This window comes from Callorhinchus milii, unplaced genomic scaffold (genome assembly GCF_018977255.1).
Source record: "Callorhinchus milii isolate IMCB2004 unplaced genomic scaffold, IMCB_Cmil_1.0 Scaffold2, whole genome shotgun sequence".
Classification (NCBI taxonomy): domain Eukaryota; kingdom Metazoa; phylum Chordata; class Chondrichthyes; order Chimaeriformes; family Callorhinchidae; genus Callorhinchus; species Callorhinchus milii.
The window spans coordinates 721,843-743,947 of NW_024704743.1; the positions used below are offsets into that span (position 1 = coordinate 721,843).

The window sequence follows — 22,105 nt, forward strand, 5'->3', positions numbered from 1 at the left end:
TGCCCAACGTGTCGCCCTGCCCTGCCCGGGAATCAAACCCGGGTCCTCTCGCTTGCGAGGCGAGAGCTCACCTGCCCATTGAGTGAACCCATCGTGTGCTCCATCTTGGCCTGGCCTTCAGATGGCCTTTGAGATTCCCCCCCCCCCCCGCCACCCACCCATCGCCTTTTCCATACACCACAACATGTGCATCAAACTGAGGTTAAGACTCCATGTGCCACACTTAAGACTATAAGCGCAGACAGTAATAACTTTGATGGTGGGTGATTCTTAATGGGGAGATGGACAAGGTGGGGGTGGGGGGGGTTGGGGTGGAGGGTGATTGGGGGTGAATCCGAGTAATTCAACCTGGCTCCCCGTTTGCTCGTGTCCTGTTTTGTGAGTCCGCGAAGGCGAGGAGTCACATCTCCGTCAAGAAAGCCAACTTACAGTCAGAAGAGTGGGAAGATGGGGAGGTGGGTTAGCACATGAGTGTCAGCACATTTGTGGTCCTGCACTGCTTTAAGGAGTTCCTCAAGGCGATGGCCTTTCCACATGGTCACAGAGCTACACGTATAGGTGGCCTTACCCTCATGCCTTCAAATCTGGACAAGGCTCGGAGTGGTCTCAGTGCCCTCAGAGTCCTGAGCGATTTCATAGCACTCAACTGGTCGTAACCCAGAGCCGTGGCTAACAGGCAAACCACGGAGATCTGCACAAGATCGAACGGAATGGAGTTATAATAATAATCATAATCAGAATAATCCTGGCATTGAATCATAGAATCTTACAGCACCATTCGGCCCATCGCGCCCGAGCCTAGCTCTTGGCGACAGCTATCCAACTAGTCTCCCTCCCTCCACTCTTACCCCACAGCCCGGCAAATGTTTTCCTTTTTTNAAGTACGCCGCATTTGAGATTGCAAAGCACTTCATCAAATGGTTGAGACATCTCCAAACGCTTCACGCGATATACCGTTAAAGAGGACTAACTGTATATTTTGTGGGCAAAATTGGGCAGCCATTTGTGGGGTCCCACAAACAGTGGTGGATTGAATGACCACATCTTTTTTGGGGAAATTATTACCCCCTGGAAAGCGATCCGCCAATCGATTAACAACCGGGTTCCTACTTACTGCTGGGTACACAGAGGCGTGCGTGTGGAGTAAGGGAAACTTGCCCAAGGTCTCACCCTGCCCGGGAATTGAACCCGGGTCCTCTCGCCTGCGAGGCGAATGCGCTAACCACTGAGCTAACAGTCTGGTCCAGTCCATCATTGGGTTCGGGAAGCAGAAGGATTCTCTCTATACAGGGAATGTCCAGGCGACACGGTTCTCATTATCAGACTGACCCCAGAGCCGCTGTATCTCTTGACGCAACACTTTGGACGTGTTAAAATAACAAGTTAATTATAGACCCCCCCCCCACTCCGCCCTCCACCACCAACCGCCCACTTGAGCGTTGTTCACAACAGCTTAACCCTCTCCCACCAGCCGATATTTCAGGGGAATCCAGATCAAGGCGAACATAGGGCGGGTAATAATCGTTGCATTTGATACAGCGCCTTATCACGTCTCAAAGCGCTTCACAAAATAGACTCCAAAGTGAATTGACGTCGTATTATGCGGGCGCGATGGTGTGTATGTGGCAGGTGGATTGAGCCAGCACGAGTGCTGGAGCTCTCCACTTCAAAACCAGTTCCCTGGGCCCGTTTATCCCGCTCCTCTTCTTGGGGTCCACAAGCCTTGGCCTTGGCAACCTGCGCCTAATACTCTCCGGAATTAGGTAAGCAGGGGGGGGGGGTCTCTCCAGGAAGAGAGAGAGAGAGAGAGAGAGAGAGAGAGAGAGAGAGAGAGAGAAAGAGAGAGCGCATCCCATTCCAACAATCTATCTCTGGATTTCCAAGTGTAATTGGGATCCACTGGATTCTCAGTTTGGTTTGGAGACTCTTTTGCTACGGTGATGGGTTTCCGCACGTGTCAGCCACACCCGGCTGGGCAAAACAACATTCAAATCGCCCCGGGGCGCTGCACAGGGCGAAGGGGCGCTATACAAATACAAGTTGTCGTTGTTATTCGGTTCCGTTTTATATGCTCTCACGATCTCAACCTCTTGTAGAAAGCGTTCCATCCTTTGGCAACCATCTGTGTGAAAAGATCTCTTTCAAACTCCCCCCACCTCCTCCTCATCTCTTAATGCTGTGTTGGGGAGGGGCGAGCGGGGTGGTGGGGTGGGTGTGTGGGGTGGTGGGGGGAGCGGGGGAGGGAGGTGGTGGTGGTGGCATTCTAATTTAACAGTACAATAAGAGTAAATAATCCTGGGGTCTTGGCCAACTCAACTAAAATGGATCACTTTGTGACATTACTACGCTCCGCAGTAAAATCCCGTGAAGCGCTTTGAGACGTCTCGATGACGTGATAAGGCGGCGTATCAAATGCAAGGATAACCACAATAACAATGGCACCCTCGTCACGCCGTTGATACTTATTCAGGATCGTCGGACGTGCCGACGGGGAGTCCTTCTGCATTGAGGATCTGCGGCTGGACACTGCAGGAGTTAAACACATTCTGCGGCTTACTCTATAGCATCTGTTGCAGATCGGAGGACGTGTTGGAGAGCTCACCCGCAGGGAGATGGAGTGGGTGGGCGGGGAGCATGATAAGAGGTAGGTTTGACGTAGACTGTGGCGCAAGCAAAGCTGGCGTCCGTGCCTCATTCCGCCTTGGTCTCGTGGTCTCGTTCTAACACGCAAGGTTCTTTCCCATCCAACCCCGAATGATAACAGCAGAATGCCAACTTACGTTGGCATTTACGTGGGCATTTACGTGGGCAACTTTACCATAAATTCAACACCTGAAAGGGCTTTAGCTAAATATATACCTCAATAAATTGATTGGATCAGAAAATGGATGTTACATAGACTTAAGGTGGACAAGCATTGTGGATTTCCACATCTCCTTGAAAGACTGGAGACTTCTAGTTTGGCCAAGGACTCCTTCCTCTAACACTAGAGATAAACCTCATTACTCTACTCTGTACTGCCTCCAGGCAGCCACCTTGGGGCACATCAACCGGAGGAACAACAACAACTTGCATTTATACGGGTCCTTTCACGCGGGGCAGAGAAGTGTACGTGGTGAGGACTGGGGTGCTGGGGGCGTAGAGAGTTTGGTGAGCGGTGAGGACACGGGCGACAGAATTCTGTACAGGATGGGCTTTGTGGACGAAGGAACTGGGAGACCGGGGACGAAAGCGTTTGAGAAATCAAGGAAGGAGGTGACCAGGGCGTGAATGAGGGATCGATTCATGGGCGAAAGGCGATGCGATCGGTCGGAGGCGGGAGACGGAGCGCGCAACCAGGAAACCTTTCCCCCAGGCGCAGGGTCTGCCACACGTGGAAACATCCAATTGAGACATACGGACGCCAAACAAAGTTAACAACAAGAAAAACAAACGGTATTCACAGCCACACTCGTGTGTGTGTGTTTTTTTTCACGTGCGCAATAACGGGTTTTCGACCCGACAGACCGGAGAAGTCGTAGGAGAACTTCAACAACGACTCGTGTTTATACGGTGCCCTTCCCGCAGGGGAGGGCCTCGGAGCGCGTGAATGCGGAAGGCTGCGTTTTTAGGGCCGAGAACATCAAACTCTCTCGGGAGAGCAGCGCCGTGCGGAGGAACTCTCATTTTGCACGTGAAACCCAGCAGCCATTTTGCAGCTCGCCAACGGGGCCCCCACAAGCAGCCATTGTGTTTTTGGAGTTATCGTCGACCAGGACACCGGGAGAAACCGCCTCCCCTTTCCAAAATAGCACCGAGGGGGTTGTCAACGCGCAGCGGAACCGGGCAGACCGGACCTTGCGCTTTAGTGGCACAGCCGAAGGACGACGCCTCCTACAATACCACTGGAGCATCAGGGTGGGCTGTGACATGGCGGGGGAAAGGGTTGGTGGGGGGGCGGGGATCGAACTCACCACCTTCTCGCCTGGTGGAGTGGGGGGTTGAGAGAGTTACTGACTGACTGACTAAGGCGCAGTGATGACAACAACAGGAGACATTTACACAGCGCCTTTCACGTCGGGAGGACGTCCCAAGGCGCTGGACAGTCAGGGATGTGCACCTAAGCTGAGGGTTGGGATACCTATATATATATTATATATAAAATGGACGTGTCATGGATACACAGTGAGGAGGAGAGAAAGAGACGTCTGTGTTCATACTTACATCCACGATGAGGAAGTCCAGCCAGCACCAAGCGTTGGTAAAGTACTTCTTGAAGCCGTAAGCCACCCACTTGAGGAGCATCTCCAGCACGAAGACGTAGGTGAAGACTTTGTCCGTGTACTCCAGCAGAATCTTCACCACCTTCTTGCTGTCGATATAAATGTCTTCAAACGCCTGCGGGCGACGAAAACGCCGATCAGGGCTGTAGAATGGTGCTCGCACGCGAGCGCACAAGAAGCGTTTGCCCTTCACGGTGCAATTTTCCGCGTGTACGAGTTTGGGGGAAAATATCGTGCGCGGTCTCGGACACTTGGACTCCGAATAATAATAATAATAATTATAATAATAATAATCCTTGCATTTGATGTATATAACGCCTTATCACGTCTCACAGAATATGCTGCAAAAAAGTGACTTGACCGAATATTTTGCGGGGCGACACTCGGCAAAGAGCCCGCACAGACACGACGGGCCGAATGGCCTTCCTCCGCGCTGTGAAGATCTCTGGCTGCCACTCTTCGCCTACAAAACCAGGCAAAAAAAAAAATCCGCACGCGATCCCACATTTGACGGTAAAATCCTGCGCGACATCTTGCCGCGTGGCGTCCTTCGGTCCCGAAAGGAACGGCGACCAATGCGACGATTGCTATCGCTGTCGGTCGGTCGGGGTTCAGTCTGCGTTCAGCGCGTTTCGCCCGCAAGACGCACAGTCGCCCCCACTTTGCGGTATCTCCCGTGGAGCGCTCTGAGGCGTCTCGAAGATGTGATAAGGCGATGTATCGAATGCAAGGATTATTATTATTATTATTATTCCTTCGCACTAAAGCTGTTGCAATACACGGACTGACCATTGGTGACACTATCTCACCCCCCAATTGTATGATAACTCTCGCGTGACACAAGCACCTTATCATCTCGTCGTTGGGACATCTCAGAGCCCTTCACGGGATTTGTACGGTGACGCGTAGTAACTGTGAATCTCTATTCTTTGGTGTGAAGTCTGTTTGCCACGTTGGCCTACAAAAAACACACAGTCCACCACAAAGACCACAGGCTACAGGAAACCCAACCGCTGTCCAGCTTACCAAAGCCCCGCTGCTGAGGAGAATCATGAAGATGATGAAGGTTTCAAACCAGTTGTGCTCCACGATCCTGAAGCAGGTCTTCCTCAGGTTCCACCACAGCCTGCCTATCCCCGACAAGGTGTCTATCTGGCAGCAGGAGCAATGGCGCACGCACACTGGCAAAAAAGAAAACAAAACAAGGAATTGTTGGTTGGGAGGGGGTTGTTAGATGATCCACAGACCCTTTTCCTGCTGGTGTTCACGAGGCACAGCCCAGGAACATACGCTCACACCAAACAGCGGCTTGTGGTGATACAGTTGGCACAGTGACACAGGAAGCGTGTGTGTGGAGTAAGGAAACTTGCCCAAGGTTGCGCCCGGGAATCGAATCCGGGTCCTCTCGCTCGCGAGGCGAGCAGCGCTCTAACCACTGAGCTACAGGACTCCGAGCAGAGACTTCTCTCACTGTCTGGCAAGCTTTCCGCTGCTTGTCCAGCCAGGACCACCCTTAGCCATTAGGGATGGTAGGATTAACATTTTGCCACTCAAAGTGTTGAACTGCGGTACAATTGTGGGCAAGGCATCGCCAAGGGGCCATGCCCTCCACGAGCTGAGCAGGAATGTGCTAGGCCTGTTATCCGCTGCTTTGGAGATGGGCCCCGTGACCGGGCTGGTTATCAGCTGGTATGAAAACAATCTGCAGAGTGCCTGGCACATTACTCTGCAATATCACTGCGCACAGTCCCAGGCAAATGACCCAGTCTCTCTTTATTCAGCCCCCTGAGCCTGTTCTGTTGGTCGAATAATAATAATAATACTTGCATTCGTCATAGCATGTTATTACATCGTTGAGACGTCTCGAAGAGCTTCACAGAATATAGTGTAAAGGGAATTGATGGTGACTGAACTCTTATTCCTAGAATTGTCTTCCTCAAAAGGCCGTGGATGCTGAATCCATTAACATTTTCAAGACTGAGGCGGATAGATACATCTGTTTGCTACGTCAGGGAATCAAGGGATATGAGGAAAAGGTGGTCAATTGGAGTTGAGGTACAGATCAGCCATGATCTAAGAGAATATTGGAACAGGCTCGAGGAGCTGAATTCAAGGAAAGGAACAGCCTGGGGGTGTGGGGTGTGGGAAGAGTTCAGTTCAGATGAAACAGATTGCGTTCGGAGGTGGGGTGGGTGGGGGGGGGGGGGGCGCGCGGGAGGGAGATTTCAATTTAACAAATAACTCCGGTCTCACTTATGTCTAATCCAGCATTAGCAATAATAATGCTGAGGCCTTTCAGTGTGATTACTGAGGTTATGTAACTGATCTCCTCACGTTTCCTGCTCAGAGACTTAATGTCCTACATGCAGAGCAATCAAACAATTACTGCAAGTGATATGATTATATCCTCCTTCCAGCATATCGGAGCCAAGGAATCATCCCACTCAGCCTCTGTTAACCCAGCACAACAACAGCCCAAATGAGTAGGATGGTCATCGCTGGACAGACAGGAGGAAGCTTACCAGACAGTGTTCTCGATGACAATCTGTGTATTTTTTGGGGGCTGCAAAAACTCCAGCTGCTAACCGTGCCCCCCACGTGCCCCCCCCCCCCCAATCCGCATTCTTGGGTTTCCCCCAAGCCTTTGCTCTTACAGAACCTGAGCCTAATACCCTCTGGAATTAGACGAGCGGGTTGAGAGTTCACATTCCATTCCAGACACGGGAATTTCCACGTGTAGGTAGAGACATGGGCGCATAGAAACGGGAGGAGGCCATTCAGCCCCTCGAGCCTGTTCCGCCATTGTATAAGATCATGGCTGATCTGTACCTCAAGTCCAGTTACCTGCCCTTGCCCCGTATCCCTTAATACCCCGACCTAACTTGGAGCCATTACTCCATTACTTGTGTTGAAACCCAACCCAATGAATGTGCTCCTTCCCCTCCTCTCTCCCTCATCCCCCACTCCCCACCCCCCCTAAGGCACAATTACTGAACCAAAGCAACTTAAGACATAATCTGCTGTAACATTTAAGCCTTCCCTGCATATTGACTTCCACTGACTTTACATGCTCAAAACCGATCCACACACACACACACTGCCTTCTCTCTGCCAAGAGATTGATATGACTGGGAGGTTAGTTTGAGGCATTAATAATTGATATCAGATGCTTTACAAGTCCATTAAGCCCCGACGATCCCATCATTTCACTTGCAGAGTGGCTCACGTATTGTTTAACGGTGAAACCAGGTGAAATGAGATACCCTTCGTTTAGATGTCCTTTGGATTTCCAGGGTTCACTGTTCGTTCTGATTTCCCTCCTCCTCCTCCTCCTCCTCCTCCTCCTAAACATGGTGACTGACTACCTTGCCGTTCATCTCACGGCAGTTTGTACTGCACTCGAATTGGCTTCCTCAACAGCAACAAAATTACATTTATTTTGCGCCTTTCACTTCGAACGAGGATGTCCCAAGGCGCTAGACAGTTAAGGGTTTGCACCCGAGCTGGGTGTTGGATTCAAGAGGCGTGGAAGGGTAGGAGAGGTGGCCGAAAGCAGAACAACCAAATCTATCTCCACTGGAGCGATCCAGGAGAACCAGCGGACAGAAACTCAGCGGTTATTACTGTCTGGCCAAGCTCTGCTGCTTCTCGTCCACCTAGGACCAACCTACCCGATTTGGCTTTGGTTTGCAGGGGTAACAGGAGCTGAGTGGGAGGATTCCCCGCCCACAGTGACTGGTCTGCCTTTCCAGGTCCTGCCGATGAGCCAGACAGTTGGGGCCCGGAATACTGTGGATCAGGAACCGGACAACCGAGACCACCATGGGGGGGGGGGGGGATTCAAGGATCCAAGGATAGCTCTAAGGATACGATTCTCACCTCCCCCCTCCCACCAGAAGATAGTCACTAGTTGGTATAGGCGTCATTACAAGGTGCGATGAGAAAACACGGTGCTAAGGTGGGCTATCGTTCGTCAGCTAAAGGCTCAGTTGGTAGCAATTGCCTTTGTGTCAGAAGTTGTGGATTCGAGCCCCGTGAACGCATGTAGTCGAGGCTGACACTCCGATGCAGCGCTGGGGGGAAACGAGCTGCATTGGCGGAGGTGCCGTCCCTCTTGCGAGACGTTAAACCAGGGTGCCATCTGCCCGTTGAGGTGGCCATTAGAGATCCCTGGCCAGCAATCACACCCCAGATAAAGTTGATCATCCACTTCGTGGCTGTCTACCGCTGTGCGCAAACCGACCGCCGAGTTTGCCTACAAACTACACAGTCACAACACTTCCCAGTAGGTCCTGTGAAGCGCTTTGAGACGTCCTCCCCGATGTGAAAGGTGCTGTATCAAACTGCGAGGATCGTTATTTTTTTTGTTGAGTTTCACTGCTCAACATTTGCGACCGTTGGAAATTTGCGGGCGAAGCGCGGCAGCCAATTTGCGCACAGCAGCGTCCCCACAAATGGTCGTGGATTGAGTGACCGAATTATTATTATTTCTTTGAGGGGATTATTACCCCCAAAAGCGATCCATCAATCGACTATAACACTTGGGTCCCTACATACTGCTGGGTAAACAGAGGCGTGTGTGTGTGTGTGGAGTAAGGAAGACTTGGTTAAGGTTTTGCCCTGCCCGCCCGGGAATCGAACCCCGGGTACTCTCGCTTGCGAGGGTTTAAGCTACGGGACTCCGCACGCGTTAAAGACCCGGGTCTCTGCTTACCTTCCGTGAAGCAATCTTCCGGGTCCACGGCCTCTTCCGTTTGCTCAGAATACTGATCATCCGCATCCCCAGCGTTTTCCAGGTCCACCGTGCTTCCTTCCGAACTGCTGGAGAGTTCATCCAGTTTCTGGAGAGGAATAGCAAGCGCACGGACACACTTAATCGCTTTTGTTACCAACCGGATTAATGCCCACATACACACAAACAACACCCAAACCTAATTTCCCACTCTTGATTCCGTTCTCTCTACTTCCCTGCCAGACAGCGCTCTCGATGGCCGAGCTGTGTGCGTGGGTTTAGCTGGTTAGACTCCAGCAGTTACCCCAACGCACACTCTGGGCTCCCCCCCCACCCCCCACCCCCCACAAGCCTTGGCTCTCGCCAACCTGCGCCTAATACTTTCCGGAATTCGGTAAACAGGAGGAGGAAAGAGAGAGAGGGAGAGAGAGAGAGAGAGAGCATTCCATTCCATTCCAGCCATCTATCTCTAGATTTTCCATGTGACGCATGAAATTCTCAGTTAGGCTTTGGAAACTTTTAACCGTGGGGATGGGTTTCCGCCAGTTTCAGACACTGGACTGAAAAATCTGCTTCCCTGTGAGACATCAAGACCTGGATGAGCCACAGTTTCCTGCCGCTTGTCGCCCTGGCTCGGTTGGCAGCGCTCTTCCCTCCGAATCAGAAGACTTTGGGTCCACGTTGGGAACTTTGAGCAGGTAGTGAGATTGAATGGACAGTTTGCGTCGAGAGCCAGTGCAGAACTCGATGGCGCACATTTCCACGATTCTACGCTTGCAGTGCTCGGACGTCAATTAAATGCGAGCGCTGTATTGCTTAATTGACGTTCGAGCACTACAAGCGTAGAATTGGAGGTTGGCCACGTTCGTTGGAGGACCGTTAAACCGCAGAACATTGCCAGATGTTCCGTCCCTTCACATCAGCAGCTGGCTTGAACTGGAGCAGGTTGATTTGGCAAATGCTCGGTGGGGATTTATCATTCTAAAGTGAGTTCTCCTGGTTAGTGAGCGAGTCTTGATCCAAGGGGCACGGATAAACTGAACTGCAATAATATCCTTTATATAACCGCGAGCTCCAGAGTAAAGGGTGCATGGGCTTACGCACACAGGGTAGAGGCAACTACTTTTCATGGCAGTAACTATAGAACGGCCTTTCCCTCCTCCAATAATTACCAGTGCCCCTCTCTAGGTCCCGTGCTGCCATTTTGTTTAACCCTGAGGCAAGGGTTTATTTATTTTGTTAATTCCAGGCCTGACGCTGGGCTCCAGGTTGTTTTTTTTTCCCCTCGACATCTATCTACCTATACTAATAAAGACGAAATGTCGGTCTGTCTGCCAATAACCCAACAACCGATTGACGTAGAGACATGATTTATAGCTCATCAGAAAGGGCTTGTGTGCGAGAGTGCCATGGGCATATTTTTCTGGGGGGGAATCTCCTATCATTGATGATCTATGATCTAAAGAAGCTCATCACATATGTATGGCAGTTTTGCTTAAGGTACACACAAGCTCCTCCCCTGGCTGCAAAGCTCCTCCCCTGGCTTCAAAGCTCCTCCCCTTTCTTCAAAGCTCCTCCCCTGGCTTCAAAGCTCCTCCCCTGGCTTCAAAGCTCCTCCCATCGTTATAAACCCCACCCGTCAGAACAAGCCCCGCCCATTGTTACAAGCTCCGCCTGCACTGCAAGTAAATAACTGAGTCCCGCACAGAGTACCTGCAGTGACGAGATTACAACATGAGGGGCGTCAACGAGGCAATCGCCTCACAATCAAAAGCATTAATTACATTAAAATTACATTAAAAGCGCCTTTCACGTCAGGAGGAGTTGTTCAAAGTGTGACTGTGTATTCTTGTAAGCAAAGGCGGCAGCTCGTCTACACGGCAATGGTCCACGAACAGCCATAAAGTGCATAATAATAATAATTATAATAATAATCCTTGCATTTGATCCAGCGCCTTATCACGTCTTCGAGACGTCTCAAAGCTGCCTCACGGGATACAGCGTAAAGCGAATCGACTGCGTATTGTGTGGGCGAACGGTCATTTGTGTCCGGGGGAATTGTTGGCCAGGACACCGAGGGAGAGAGAGAGAGAGAGCGAAACTCCCTTCTCGAATCGTGCCCCGGGTCCCTTTAACGCCTTAACTGTTGGTCTTATCGCCTTAACGGGGTGATGGTCTTCACCCTGGCACGGCTGCTCACACGACCTTGTCCACTATCTCCTGAGGTGCCAACGAAACCTTTTTGACTGACGAAAGAGGTTCAACGTAAGCTCTTTAGAGCAGCTCTCTCTCTCTCTCTCTCTCTCTCGCTTTCCTCGAATCACCAGGGGACAGAGAGAGAGAGAGAGAGAGAGAGTGAGAGTGAGAAAAAATATAGTGTAATTACAGTAAGAGCTTAATGCATGAACGTGATTTATTACCATAGCAATGGGTTCAGCTCAGTGCAGTGCACCCTTAAAATGACGGCGTTTCCAGGGCTATTGCTATCTCCCCTGAGCTCACTGGTTTTGCTCGAGTTACTGGCTCAGGCTCAGAAACACCACCGCTAAAGGAGTAATAAAACACACTCACGGTGTCAGGAAATATTCATGTTAAATATTAATTTGGAGTCCTGTAACCCAGTGGTTCAGTAGGGAGAGGACCTGGGCCGGCACGGCGAAACCTTAGGCAAATTTCCTTACTTGTTCGTCGATTGGCGGATTCCGAAGGGTAATAATCCCTTCAAAAATAATAATAATCATAATAATTTAGTCACCTCAATCCACGACTGTTTCCGGGGCATTGCTGTGCGCAATTGGCTGCCGCGTTTCGTCGACAAAATACACACTTTACAATATGTTCTGCAAAGCGCTTTGAGACATTGGAACAATGTGATAAGGCGCTCTATCAAATGCAAGGATTATTATTAAATATATATATTGTTATCAGACCACAAATAAAGGCGCTGTATAAACATAAATTGCAATGTTATTTCCACAGGGATGGAAGTTAGACACGAGATAATAATAATAATAATAATAATCCTTGCATTTGATACAGCGCCTCATCACATCTTCGAGACGTCTCAAAGCGCTTCACAGGAGATACTGTAAAGTGAATTGACTGTATATTTGTGGGCAAAACGCGGCGGCCAATTGCGCACAGCAGCGTCCCCACAAACAGCTGTGGATTGCAGCGCCCAATTTTTTTTTTGGAAAGAATTATTAACCCCCGGAAAAGTGATCCATCAATCGACTAACAACCGGGTTCCTGGGTTAACAGAAGCTTGTGGAGTAATTTGCGAGGCAAGTGGTCCAACCACTGAGCTACAGGACTCCACTGTGGGTTTCTCCTGGAGGGTTTCAAGACTCCATGGGTGTATGAAAGATAGAGACTTGAAGGGATATGGATAAGCCGAGTATGAAGACTGAATCGACTATTTACGAAGGGAAACACTTGGGACTCTTCCCACTCAGCTCCTGTTAACCCTGCAAACTAAAGCCCTAACGGGTAGGGTGGTCCTAGTTGGACAAGCAGCGGGAAGACAGGGCTCTCAATGGCAAGTTATATGGTTTTAGCTGTGGTTAGACTCCAGCAGTTCCCCCAACGCACACTCTGGAGGTCCCCCAAGCCTTGGCTCTTCCCCCCGACCCCACGCCTAATACGCTCTGGGATGAGGTGAGCAGGAGGCGTCCCTCCAGGGAGCGAGTGTGCATTCCATTCTCTTGTGGGCACGTTCTCGGTAGTTTGGTTCAGATACTCTTTAACCATGAGGTTTATTGGCTTAAGCACCGGGAGAAACTGCCTCCTCCTAATGAAGAGTGTCACAAAGAACATCTTGTTCGTGGCGATCGATTCACACTTTCCATCTCAACACCCACCCCCCAACTCCTCCGTTTCCCCCCTTCCTCCTCCACCCCTCCTCCTCTCTTCCCCCACGGCCTCTCCTCCGTCCAACTCCTCTGCTCTCCACTTCCCCTCCGTCCCTACTCAATTCCCTCCCTTTCCCTCTCCGCATCCTCTCCCTCCCCTTCAACTTCTTCCCCATCCATTTCCTCCCTCTCACACCACTTCCTCTCCGATTCCCCCCCTCCCCACTTCCCCCCCCGCCCCACCATCCCTCCCTTCACTTTCCGCTCCTCGTCCTGCCACATTCTCCCTCTTCTGCTCTACTTCATCTCTCCGCTCCCTCCCTCTCCCATCTCCCCTCACCTCAAACGAAGCCCCCTCCCCCCCGCACTTCCTGCCATGATACCCGCCACCCCACCGCCCGGTCGGCCCCTCTCAGGCTTATCAGAGAGAGAGCCAGGATTTCCTTTTACGGATCCTTGCGTCCATCAGACCTCAGCAGCGTGACATGTGCTGAAATGCCGAGCCGGGCTGCTATTAATACCCGACTGAGAGCATTGTTTTCTCATCTCTCCTCTGCTGATCATCCACTGAGCGCTCACTCGCTCACCAGCCAGGGCCCGGTGTCCCACACAGGAATGCCCGGCTCGGTGACCCTGGGAATGCCAAGCATTGTGCCCGCTGTACATCAGGTCGTTTGTGCCGTGAGGGGGTGGAGGTGGGATGTCAGTCAGCTCCTGAGAACAAGGCAGCTCTCAGCCCAGCCGACGGCAGAGACCTTCTCAATACCGGGTGGCACAGAGAGAAACAGCCTTGTTCCCCACCCTTCAAATGTCTAACACAGGGGTCTCAATACCCCACTCCCCTCCCCTGCCGCCCCATCTCCCATCCAGTATGGGGCTGTGGAGCGCAGCAGCATATAGTTACAGCGCTCGCCTCGCAAGCAAGAGGACCAGGGTTTGATTCCCGGCTGGTCAGAGAAGTTTCCTTACTCCTTTACTCCACACACAGACGCCAGCAGTAAGTAGGAACTCAGTCGTTAGTCGATTGGCGGATCACTTTCTGGGGCTAAGAATTCCCCCCTCCCCACCCGCCCCCGAAAAAAAATGTTTTCACAGAACATACCGTAAGGTGAATTGTGTATTTTATGGGCAAAACTCAGCAGCCACTTGCGCACAGAGGTGTCCCACAAACAGTCGAGGATTGAGTGACTAAATTATTTCTTATTTTTTTGAAGGGATTATTATCCCCGGAAAAGCCATCCATCAATCGACTGACATCCGGGTTCCTCCTGACTGCCACTAAAACAGAGGCATGGCGTGTCGAGTAAGGAAACTTGCCTAAGATTTTGCCCTGGCCGGGAATCGAACCCGGGTCCTCTCGCTTGCAAGGCGAGCGCTCAAACCACTGAGCTACAAAAACTTTTAGAAGGGAAGGGGGGAACTGGGACTCTTTGCTCGTTGGATGGGCTCTGGCAAAATGCCATTTCAAATTCAACACTCAGACAGTAATCCTTATGGAATCTTGTTTATGGCTTGGGACCTCACGGACAAAATACTGGCATACGAGCAGAATTCCCGAACGGGGATGTTATATCAGTACCAAATCATCACAAGCAATAGGGGCAAAACACCTTTCCAGTGATATCTTAATTGTGCGCGTTCAGGCCCAACAGGAACACAGTGCGTCACCCTTCATTATAATAAATAACAATAATAATAATCCTCGCATTTGATACAGCGCCTTATCAGGTCTTCGAGACTTACCAAAGCGCTTCGCAGACTACACCGTGAAGTGTAGCGACGGTGCATTTTGCGTCCCCGCAGACAGTCGAGGATTGAGTGGCCAAATTCACAGAATTGTACAGCGCAGAATAGATTGCTTTTATTCATATTGGATAGGAATTATTACTCCCGTTAAAGCCATTCGCCAATCGACTAACAATCGACCTCCTACTTACTCCCTTCCTATTTATAAACTCATTGGAAACCTTAAATTGACGTGATCAGAAAGCTGTGGCTGCACTCATTTGAGTGGAGAATGTTAAGAGGGAATCTAATAAGAGACCTCTTCAAAATGATGCCAGGTTTTAAGGAGAAAGCGTGACAGATTATGCTGACTGCGTGCTAAATTGCCAAATTTAGAGCCTCGAAAGGGGAAGGCGACAGATTTTTTTTTTTCGAGACATCACAAAGGGCGATTGTGATGTGAAATGCATTAGCGCAAGTGGCGACTGAATTTTGGGTCAATTAGCTCATTTCAAAGGGAATTAAGTGAACTCTCAGCGGGAAAGTGTGAGGGAGGGAAAGAGCAGGGGCTGTGCGGATGAGTGCCGAGAGCTCCAGTGGGGCATCAAGCACCAATCTAGGCTCGAGGTGCCAAACGTCCTCCTTATGAACTGAAGTTGCTACGATTCTAAGAATAACTGAAGCCCCGGGTTACAGATGCGCACTTCCCTCACCACATACACACATATGCATGATAATAATAATAATAATAATAATCCTTGCATTTGATATAGGGCCTTATCACGTCGTTGAGACATCTCAACAGTCACACATACACACACACACACACGCACCTTATACCACATACATCGTGCACAAATACACACTGGAACCCGGCTCGCTGGTCTGTGCCTGTTCTTGGGTGGATATTTTGGATCTCGCGGCGCTATTTTGAAAAGGGGAAGGGAGTTTCTCCAAACCAAATCGGTCGCTCACTTTGTGGGCCGTTTGCGGGACGTCGCTGCGTGCGAATTGCCTGCCGCGTTCGCCCGCGAAATGCGCGGTCACTGCGCTTCCCATTGCAACGCTGCATCAAGTGCGAAAGGGTCCCTGATCGTTGATTGCTATTATTATAACTTGCGATACACGAATGTTCCATTTCCAGCCATGCCACCTGCTCCCCCCGTGCGGACAGGAATACACAAACATAAACAAAAGGGCCTTCTCACGACTGCTCTTGGCCCCCAGATGCAGGCGAGCAAATTGGCTGCCAGGACCCAATAAAGTGGTGGAACAAGCCGCATGGTCTCTCCCCCGCCCCGTACCTGTTGGGCTGTGTTCCATTTGCTTACAACAACAACTTGTTGTACATAGGGGGTACATAGGAACAGGAGGAGGCCATTCAGCCCCCTCGAGCATGTTCCGCCATTCTATAAGATCGTGGCTGTCTGTACTTCAACACCGGTTACGTGCCTTTGCCCCGGGATCCCTTGATCCCCTGACCTAACAAACGTTTATCCACTTACAAGGTGCGCACTGCACTTTACGGTAAAATCCCGTGAAGCCCTCCGGGACGTCCTCCTGACGGGAAGGAGGGCGCTGAACCAGACGGAAGGATTATTATTACTAACAGCCAACGGATATTATTAATGACACGTTAATAAACACACGGTACATTTTCTTCGAGGTGGAGCACTTTCGAGACGTCTCATAAAATAATTACAACATAATAATAATCCCTGCGTTTGATGCAGGGCCTGGTCACGGCTTCGAGACGTCTCAAAGCGCTTCACAGGATACGCTGTGATGGGAAGTGACTGTGTATTTTGTGGGCGAAGCAACGCAATAAGGCGCTCTATCAAATGCAAGTATTATAATATGATTATTAACATCGACCGGGAACCAGGCAGACTGGCCGATCTGTACCTCGATTCGATTTGCTCCGTAATCCCTCGATGTCAAACGCAAGAAGAATTACCATTATTATTATTTTTAAAACTATTACCGTTGTGATTACGAACAAGAAACCGGAGCCAGGGCTCGATACCTCTGGCGTGACCGAGGCTTGACGTTTCGAGAAAACTGCCCGGAGCAGCTGTAAATTGAAGGACAACGGTGCAAAGAGAGACAGTGTGACCCAACACATTCCAGGAAGCTATTCGGCTCCTCAGGGAACTGACACATGGCAGTCAGCATCCGCTCACGTGGGCACAAATGCCTCAGCTCAGCCTCATACTTGTCCTCACCTTTAAAGCCTTTCACGGTCTCTCCCCTCCCCGCTCTCGGCTCCGGCCTGCTCCATATTCCCCCCCCCCCCACCACCCCCGTGCATTTCAACCTCTCCGTCCCCCCCCCCCTCCCACTCCCCACTCCCCACTCCCCTCCACCCATCCTTTGGAACTCCATTCCACAGTCCCTTCACCTCCCCCCTCTCCCTAACCCTAACCCCCCCCCCACCCCTTCCCCCACCCACCCACCCACCCTCACTTGCCTATTTCAAGGCCCGTCTGAAGACCCTCCTCTTCGATCGTGCCTCCGGTCACCCTCCTACCCCCACCGTCCCTCCCCTCTGCCCCCTCCTGATCCCAACTCCCAACTCGGGTGGAAATCCTTGACCGTTCAGTGCCTTGGCACGTCCTCATGATCGATGTGAAAGCTGCATATAAATGGACTTTATACCCCTCCTCCCCCTGTCCAGCCCAGCACAGCCCACCACAGCCCAGCACAGCCCACCACAGCCCAGCACAGCCCACCACAGCCCAGCACAGCCCAGCACAGCCCACCACAGCCCAGCACAGCCCACCACAGCCCACCACAGCCCAGCACAGCCCAACACAGCCCAACACAGTCCAGTACAGCCTAACACAGCCCAGCTCAGCCCAACACAGCCCAGCACAGCCCACCACAGCCCAGCTCAGCCCAGCTCAGCCCAACACAGCCCAGCACAGCCCACCATAGCCCAGCACAGCCCACCACAGCCCAGCACAGCCCACCACAGCCCACCACAGCCCAGCACAGCCCAACACAGCCCAACACAGTCCAGTACAGCCTAACACAGCCCAACTCAGCCCAACACAGCCCAGCTCAGCCCAACACAGCCCAGCACAGCCCACCACAGCCCAGCTCAGCCCAGCTCAGCCCAACACAGTCCAGCTCAGCCCAGCTCAGCCCAACACAGCCCAGCTCAGCCCAACACAGCCCAGCCCAGCACTGCACAGTCCAGCACAGTGTAGTGCAGCGCGGACCAGCCCAGCAGAGGCCAGCCTTACGTGCTTGACCTCGTGTTGCAGCAATAACAAATCGACAACACCGCCCCCCCCCAAAAAAAAAAGAGCATGAACCTTTGCGCTAAGTATAGTGCATTGGCTGGAGAAATCACTGCAGGGCAACAGAGTGAGATGAAGCCTACCCCTCACCCCCCCACCACGCCCCACCGCCCCCCCCACTCCTCCCCCCCCAAAAAAAAAAACAGCAAGAAAAAAACGAGAACAAATGTTTTTTCCATAGACGGTAACGGCTCCGAGACCTGTCACTGTCTCTTTGCTTTGCCGTCTTCACCTGCTCCGGCTCTCAGTCAGCGGTAAGTGACCCCACACAAAGGCGTCTGTCACCCCCGGAATGGAGCACCTGCTGCTCACACGGCCCTCAGTCAATGCTTCCGATAGCGCTCGGTCGAAAAAATGTTAATCCCAGCATTTGGGGAGGGGGGGGCAGGGGGCCGCGAGGATGGGGGGTTAGGATTGGGGGTGGGGGGGGGGAAGAGGAGGGTGGGGGAGTGATGGAGGAGCGGAGGAGGAATGGGAGCCAGGAGGGAGGGAGGAGGGGAGGAGTGGGGGGAGAGGAGGGAGATGGGGGGGAGGAGGGGAGGAGTGGGGGGGAAGGAGGGGAGGAGTGGGGGGAGAGGAGGGGGGAGGAGTGGGGGCAGAGGAGGGGGGAGGAGTGGGCGAGGAGGAGTTTAGGAGGGGGAGAGGAGGGGGGAGGAGTGCGGCAGAGGAGGGGGGCAGAGGAGAGGGGAGGAGTGAGGGAGGAGTGGGGGAGGAATGGGAGTCAGTTTGTGGGGACGCCGCTGGGCGCGATCGGCTGCCGCCTCTCCCCCCACAAAACACACAGTCACTCCACTTTGCAGCATATTCTTCGAAGCGCTTTGAGGCGTGTCGAGGATGTGATGTAGCAAACGCGAGGTTAATTTTTTTTTTCGGAAACAAAAGGGTGATGGCGGGTGGTTTTTTTTTTCCCCTTCCTGACCCTTCGCGTCGCAAATCACATCGTCCCCTCACGCCAGCGCCAGGACACGAGTAAACGTGAGACTTCCTGCCAACGCCAAAGGCCTTAGGTATTAATATAAATATAAATTGTCTCCGAGAATCCCCCAAATTCTCCTGAGCCGAACGGGTTCACCAAACTCCAGGACACCGCTGTAAATCCCTCCCATTCCTTGCACACTCAGCCCAGAAGGCAACCCTTTCCTTACACACTCGGATCTGAGACCAACCCTTTCCTTACACACTCGGCTCTGAGACCAACCCTTTCCTTACACACTCGGCTCTGAAACCAATCCTTTCCTTACACACTCGGCTGAGAGCAATGATTTCCTTACACACTCGGCTGCACTGGGCCGGGCTTGACGTCCCTTGGGGACTGAGGAACGGGTCGCTCTCACGCCTGAGCGCGTAAGGAGAGGGTTCGCCCCCACGACCCCACGCTGACAGTCCCCCCCACCCACCACACACACACACACCTCCCACCCGGCCCCTGCTCACCTCCTCGCTGATTGCGTTCTCGGTGAAGGTGCTCAGCTCCTCCTCGTCCTCCCGACACTCCGAGTACGACTCCACAGCGGCGATGGGCACGCACACCGTCAGCCCGGGAGCCGCCGCGGCCTCCAGCCCCAGCCCCACCGCCGTCCCGTTCCCGTTCTCGTTCCCGTTGCCCGAGACGGGCTTCCCGTCGCCCGGGTGGCTAATGACCCGGCAGGTGGGCAGCTCCAGGGCCTTCTCACCCTGTCCCCGGCCCGAGGGCTTGCACATGCCCAGGAAGAGCTCGCCCGCCGCGCCCTTGGCCACGGAGAATCCGTGCTGGATCCTGGCGAGCGCGATCTGCAGGTTGTTCATCTCCCCGTCCTCGTCTGGCGAGCTCAGGTTGTCGGCGCTGAAGGAGCTCAGCAGCAAGGCCAAGAAGAGGTTGAGCACCTGAGGGAGAGCGACAAACCCCACCACAAGTTACACAGCAAACCACAGCGTCACAATAGCAAACACCCTATCGCTCGGCCCACGGCTGCCGCGTTTCGCCCGGAAAAAACGTATGGTCCACTTCGCTTCGCGGTCTATTCCGCGAAGCGCTTTAAGACGTCTCGAAGACCCGACAAGGCCCGGCGTCGAACGGAAGGATTGTTAATTATATTATTATTATTATTTGTACAGTAAGCGTGCAAATAATAATGACGTTATTATTATCAATAATAATAGACACGGAGAGAGAGAGAGAGAGACGGTGGAAGCAAATTCGATAGGTTTCCGTTAGGAAACGGTAGCTTGGGGTACAGAGTGTCGCTTGGGACACGACCCCCACGATGGCGGAAGGTGAACCGAATGGCTTTGACCTCGAAGTCTCCATCATGGTCTCCACGCCTGGTTTAGGCATCCGACTCCAGAGAGGGTTGACTCGATTCCAACACCCCGCTGAACTCGGAGGAAGTTCAGCTCTGTACAGATCCCCAACAACCCCCTCCCCAACCACCCTCCCCCCCCCCCCCCACCCTCACCCCACCACCGCACCCTGTCCCCAACTCGTGAGGATAATTATCCATAAGTTGCTGTAAATTGTCAGCAAGTTTCCGTGCGGGACATTGTGCAGGAGATAGAGTGGGAGTCTGGTTTTGTGAACCAAGTGGTCCTAACAATAATAATAATAATAATAATAATCCTTTCTTCTGACCTTGTTATCGACCTGAAACGTTAACTCGTTTTCCTCTCTCCGTAGAGGCTGCCTGACCTGCCGCCTGTTCCAAACTGCTTCCGTCTTTGTGCTAATCCTCGCGTTTGACGCAGCGCCTTATCGCGTGGCTCGGACGTCTCAAAAGCCCTTCTCAGAATGCATCGCAAAAACGTAGATTGGCTGTACAGTGGTGGGCGAAACGGGACGGCCAATTGCGCCCAGCAGCGTCCTCACAAACAAATCATTATTATTATTTTTGAAGGGGATTATTACCCCCGGAAAAGCCATCCGTCTCCGGGGTACCCAACTAGGTAAACAGAGGGGTGCGGAGTAAGGAAACTTGCCTAAAGTTTCGCCCTGCCCTGAAGATGGGGAAGGGAGGGGGCAAGGCAGAGAGCGAGTCTAAGCCACATCGCCATCTCCGGGCTCGTGGAGGTCAGACTTCTTTTGCTACTCGCGTTTCGTAGTGAGTGAGGCACTGGCAATGCTACCGACGCTCCACAACTATGCAGGAATGGCGATTTCGGGAATGTCCCCTTGCCTTCCCCCCCTCTCCCCCTCCCCTCCCCTCCCCTCCCCTCCTCACCGCAGGGTAAATAAATACATGTTAAAAAAAAACGCCCCATTAAAAAAAAAACAGGGCAAAGGCAGTGTAGTAGTCGGACGGCATCTGTCTCTGCGAGGGATTGGGGGCTTTGAGGTTAAATATAGGCGGGTGATGGAATCCCTCACAGAGCGCTGTGGCTCCAGTGAGCCTCACCACAACAATGTCGACTGTGGAATGCCACAAGTCAGCCCAAGAATCACTGAACCGCGCAGCGTTACACAGCGCTGGGTCACCGCCTGTGCCTGTGCCCGCATCACCTGTCTTTTCATCCTCGTGAGTCGGCCTCACCCGCCCCTCTCTACCCACCCACCCACCCACCCACCCTACCCACCGCGCTCCCCGCACACTTCACTGCACCTCCCGGTAGCAAGTCGGTTAGAGCGCTCACCAGCAAAGGGGAATGGAGAGGGTGGGATGGGGGGGCGCGGAGAGGGGGGGACAGAGGGGTGGGGGAGATGAGGGTAGAGGGGTGCGGGAGAGGGGGATAGAAGGGTATGGGAGAGGGGAATAAAGGGGTGGAAGAGAGAGAGAGGGAATAGATGTGAATGTAAACACCGGCACAGATGAGCTGGGCTGAACGGCTTGCGTGTGCGTGCGCGTGTGCGTGCGTGTGTGAGAGACTGGCTAATTCCACGCGAGTTGCGTTCCCCCCCTCCCACCCCCCCCACCCTCTCGTCAGAAGGACGGAGGTGCCAGGGTTCGGAGCGGAGTGTTTGAAGCCCGCTGGCTTGAAAGAAAAGCAGCGAGCGCCTTTTAGTGTTAATTTCAGGGCTGGTAACTAAGGAAACCCACGGCCCTGTGTAGGTGCGACTGCGGACGTACTCAATGGCCCGAGGCCTCATTTTGTTGCCATCGATTCAGTCCGTTTGCGCTCGTACAATGAACCTGACTCACGGCTCACCCTCCGAGGTTGCCGTCTGCCTTGTATTTATAGAACATTAGCGCAGGCTATGAAAGAATGTGCGGCCATTATTCATTCGATTAATCTTCTGGAGTTTGAATTACGATTTGGATT

General features: G+C 52.5%; 1 protein-coding gene and 1 non-coding gene across 2 annotated transcripts in view; both read right to left on the reverse strand.

The window, feature by feature from the left end:
- The window catches only part of LOC103188289 (sodium channel protein type 4 subunit alpha B-like), a 77,831-nt gene that overhangs the window by 14,549 nt on the left and 41,177 nt on the right, over positions 1–22,105 (reverse strand). The window contains exons 16-20 of the mRNA XM_042332523.1: positions 19,310–19,738; positions 8,977–9,103; positions 5,289–5,443; positions 4,204–4,377; positions 569–691 (exon numbers count right to left, since the gene is read on the reverse strand). Coding sequence (XP_042188457.1) covers positions 569–691; positions 4,204–4,377; positions 5,289–5,443; positions 8,977–9,103; positions 19,310–19,738 — 1,008 coding nt within the window. The remainder of the gene's footprint in view (positions 1–568; positions 692–4,203; positions 4,378–5,288; positions 5,444–8,976; positions 9,104–19,309; positions 19,739–22,105) is intronic.
- Positions 14,172–14,244, reverse strand: trnaa-ugc. Its single transcript has one exon. It is a non-coding gene; the product is annotated as a tRNA-Ala (tRNA).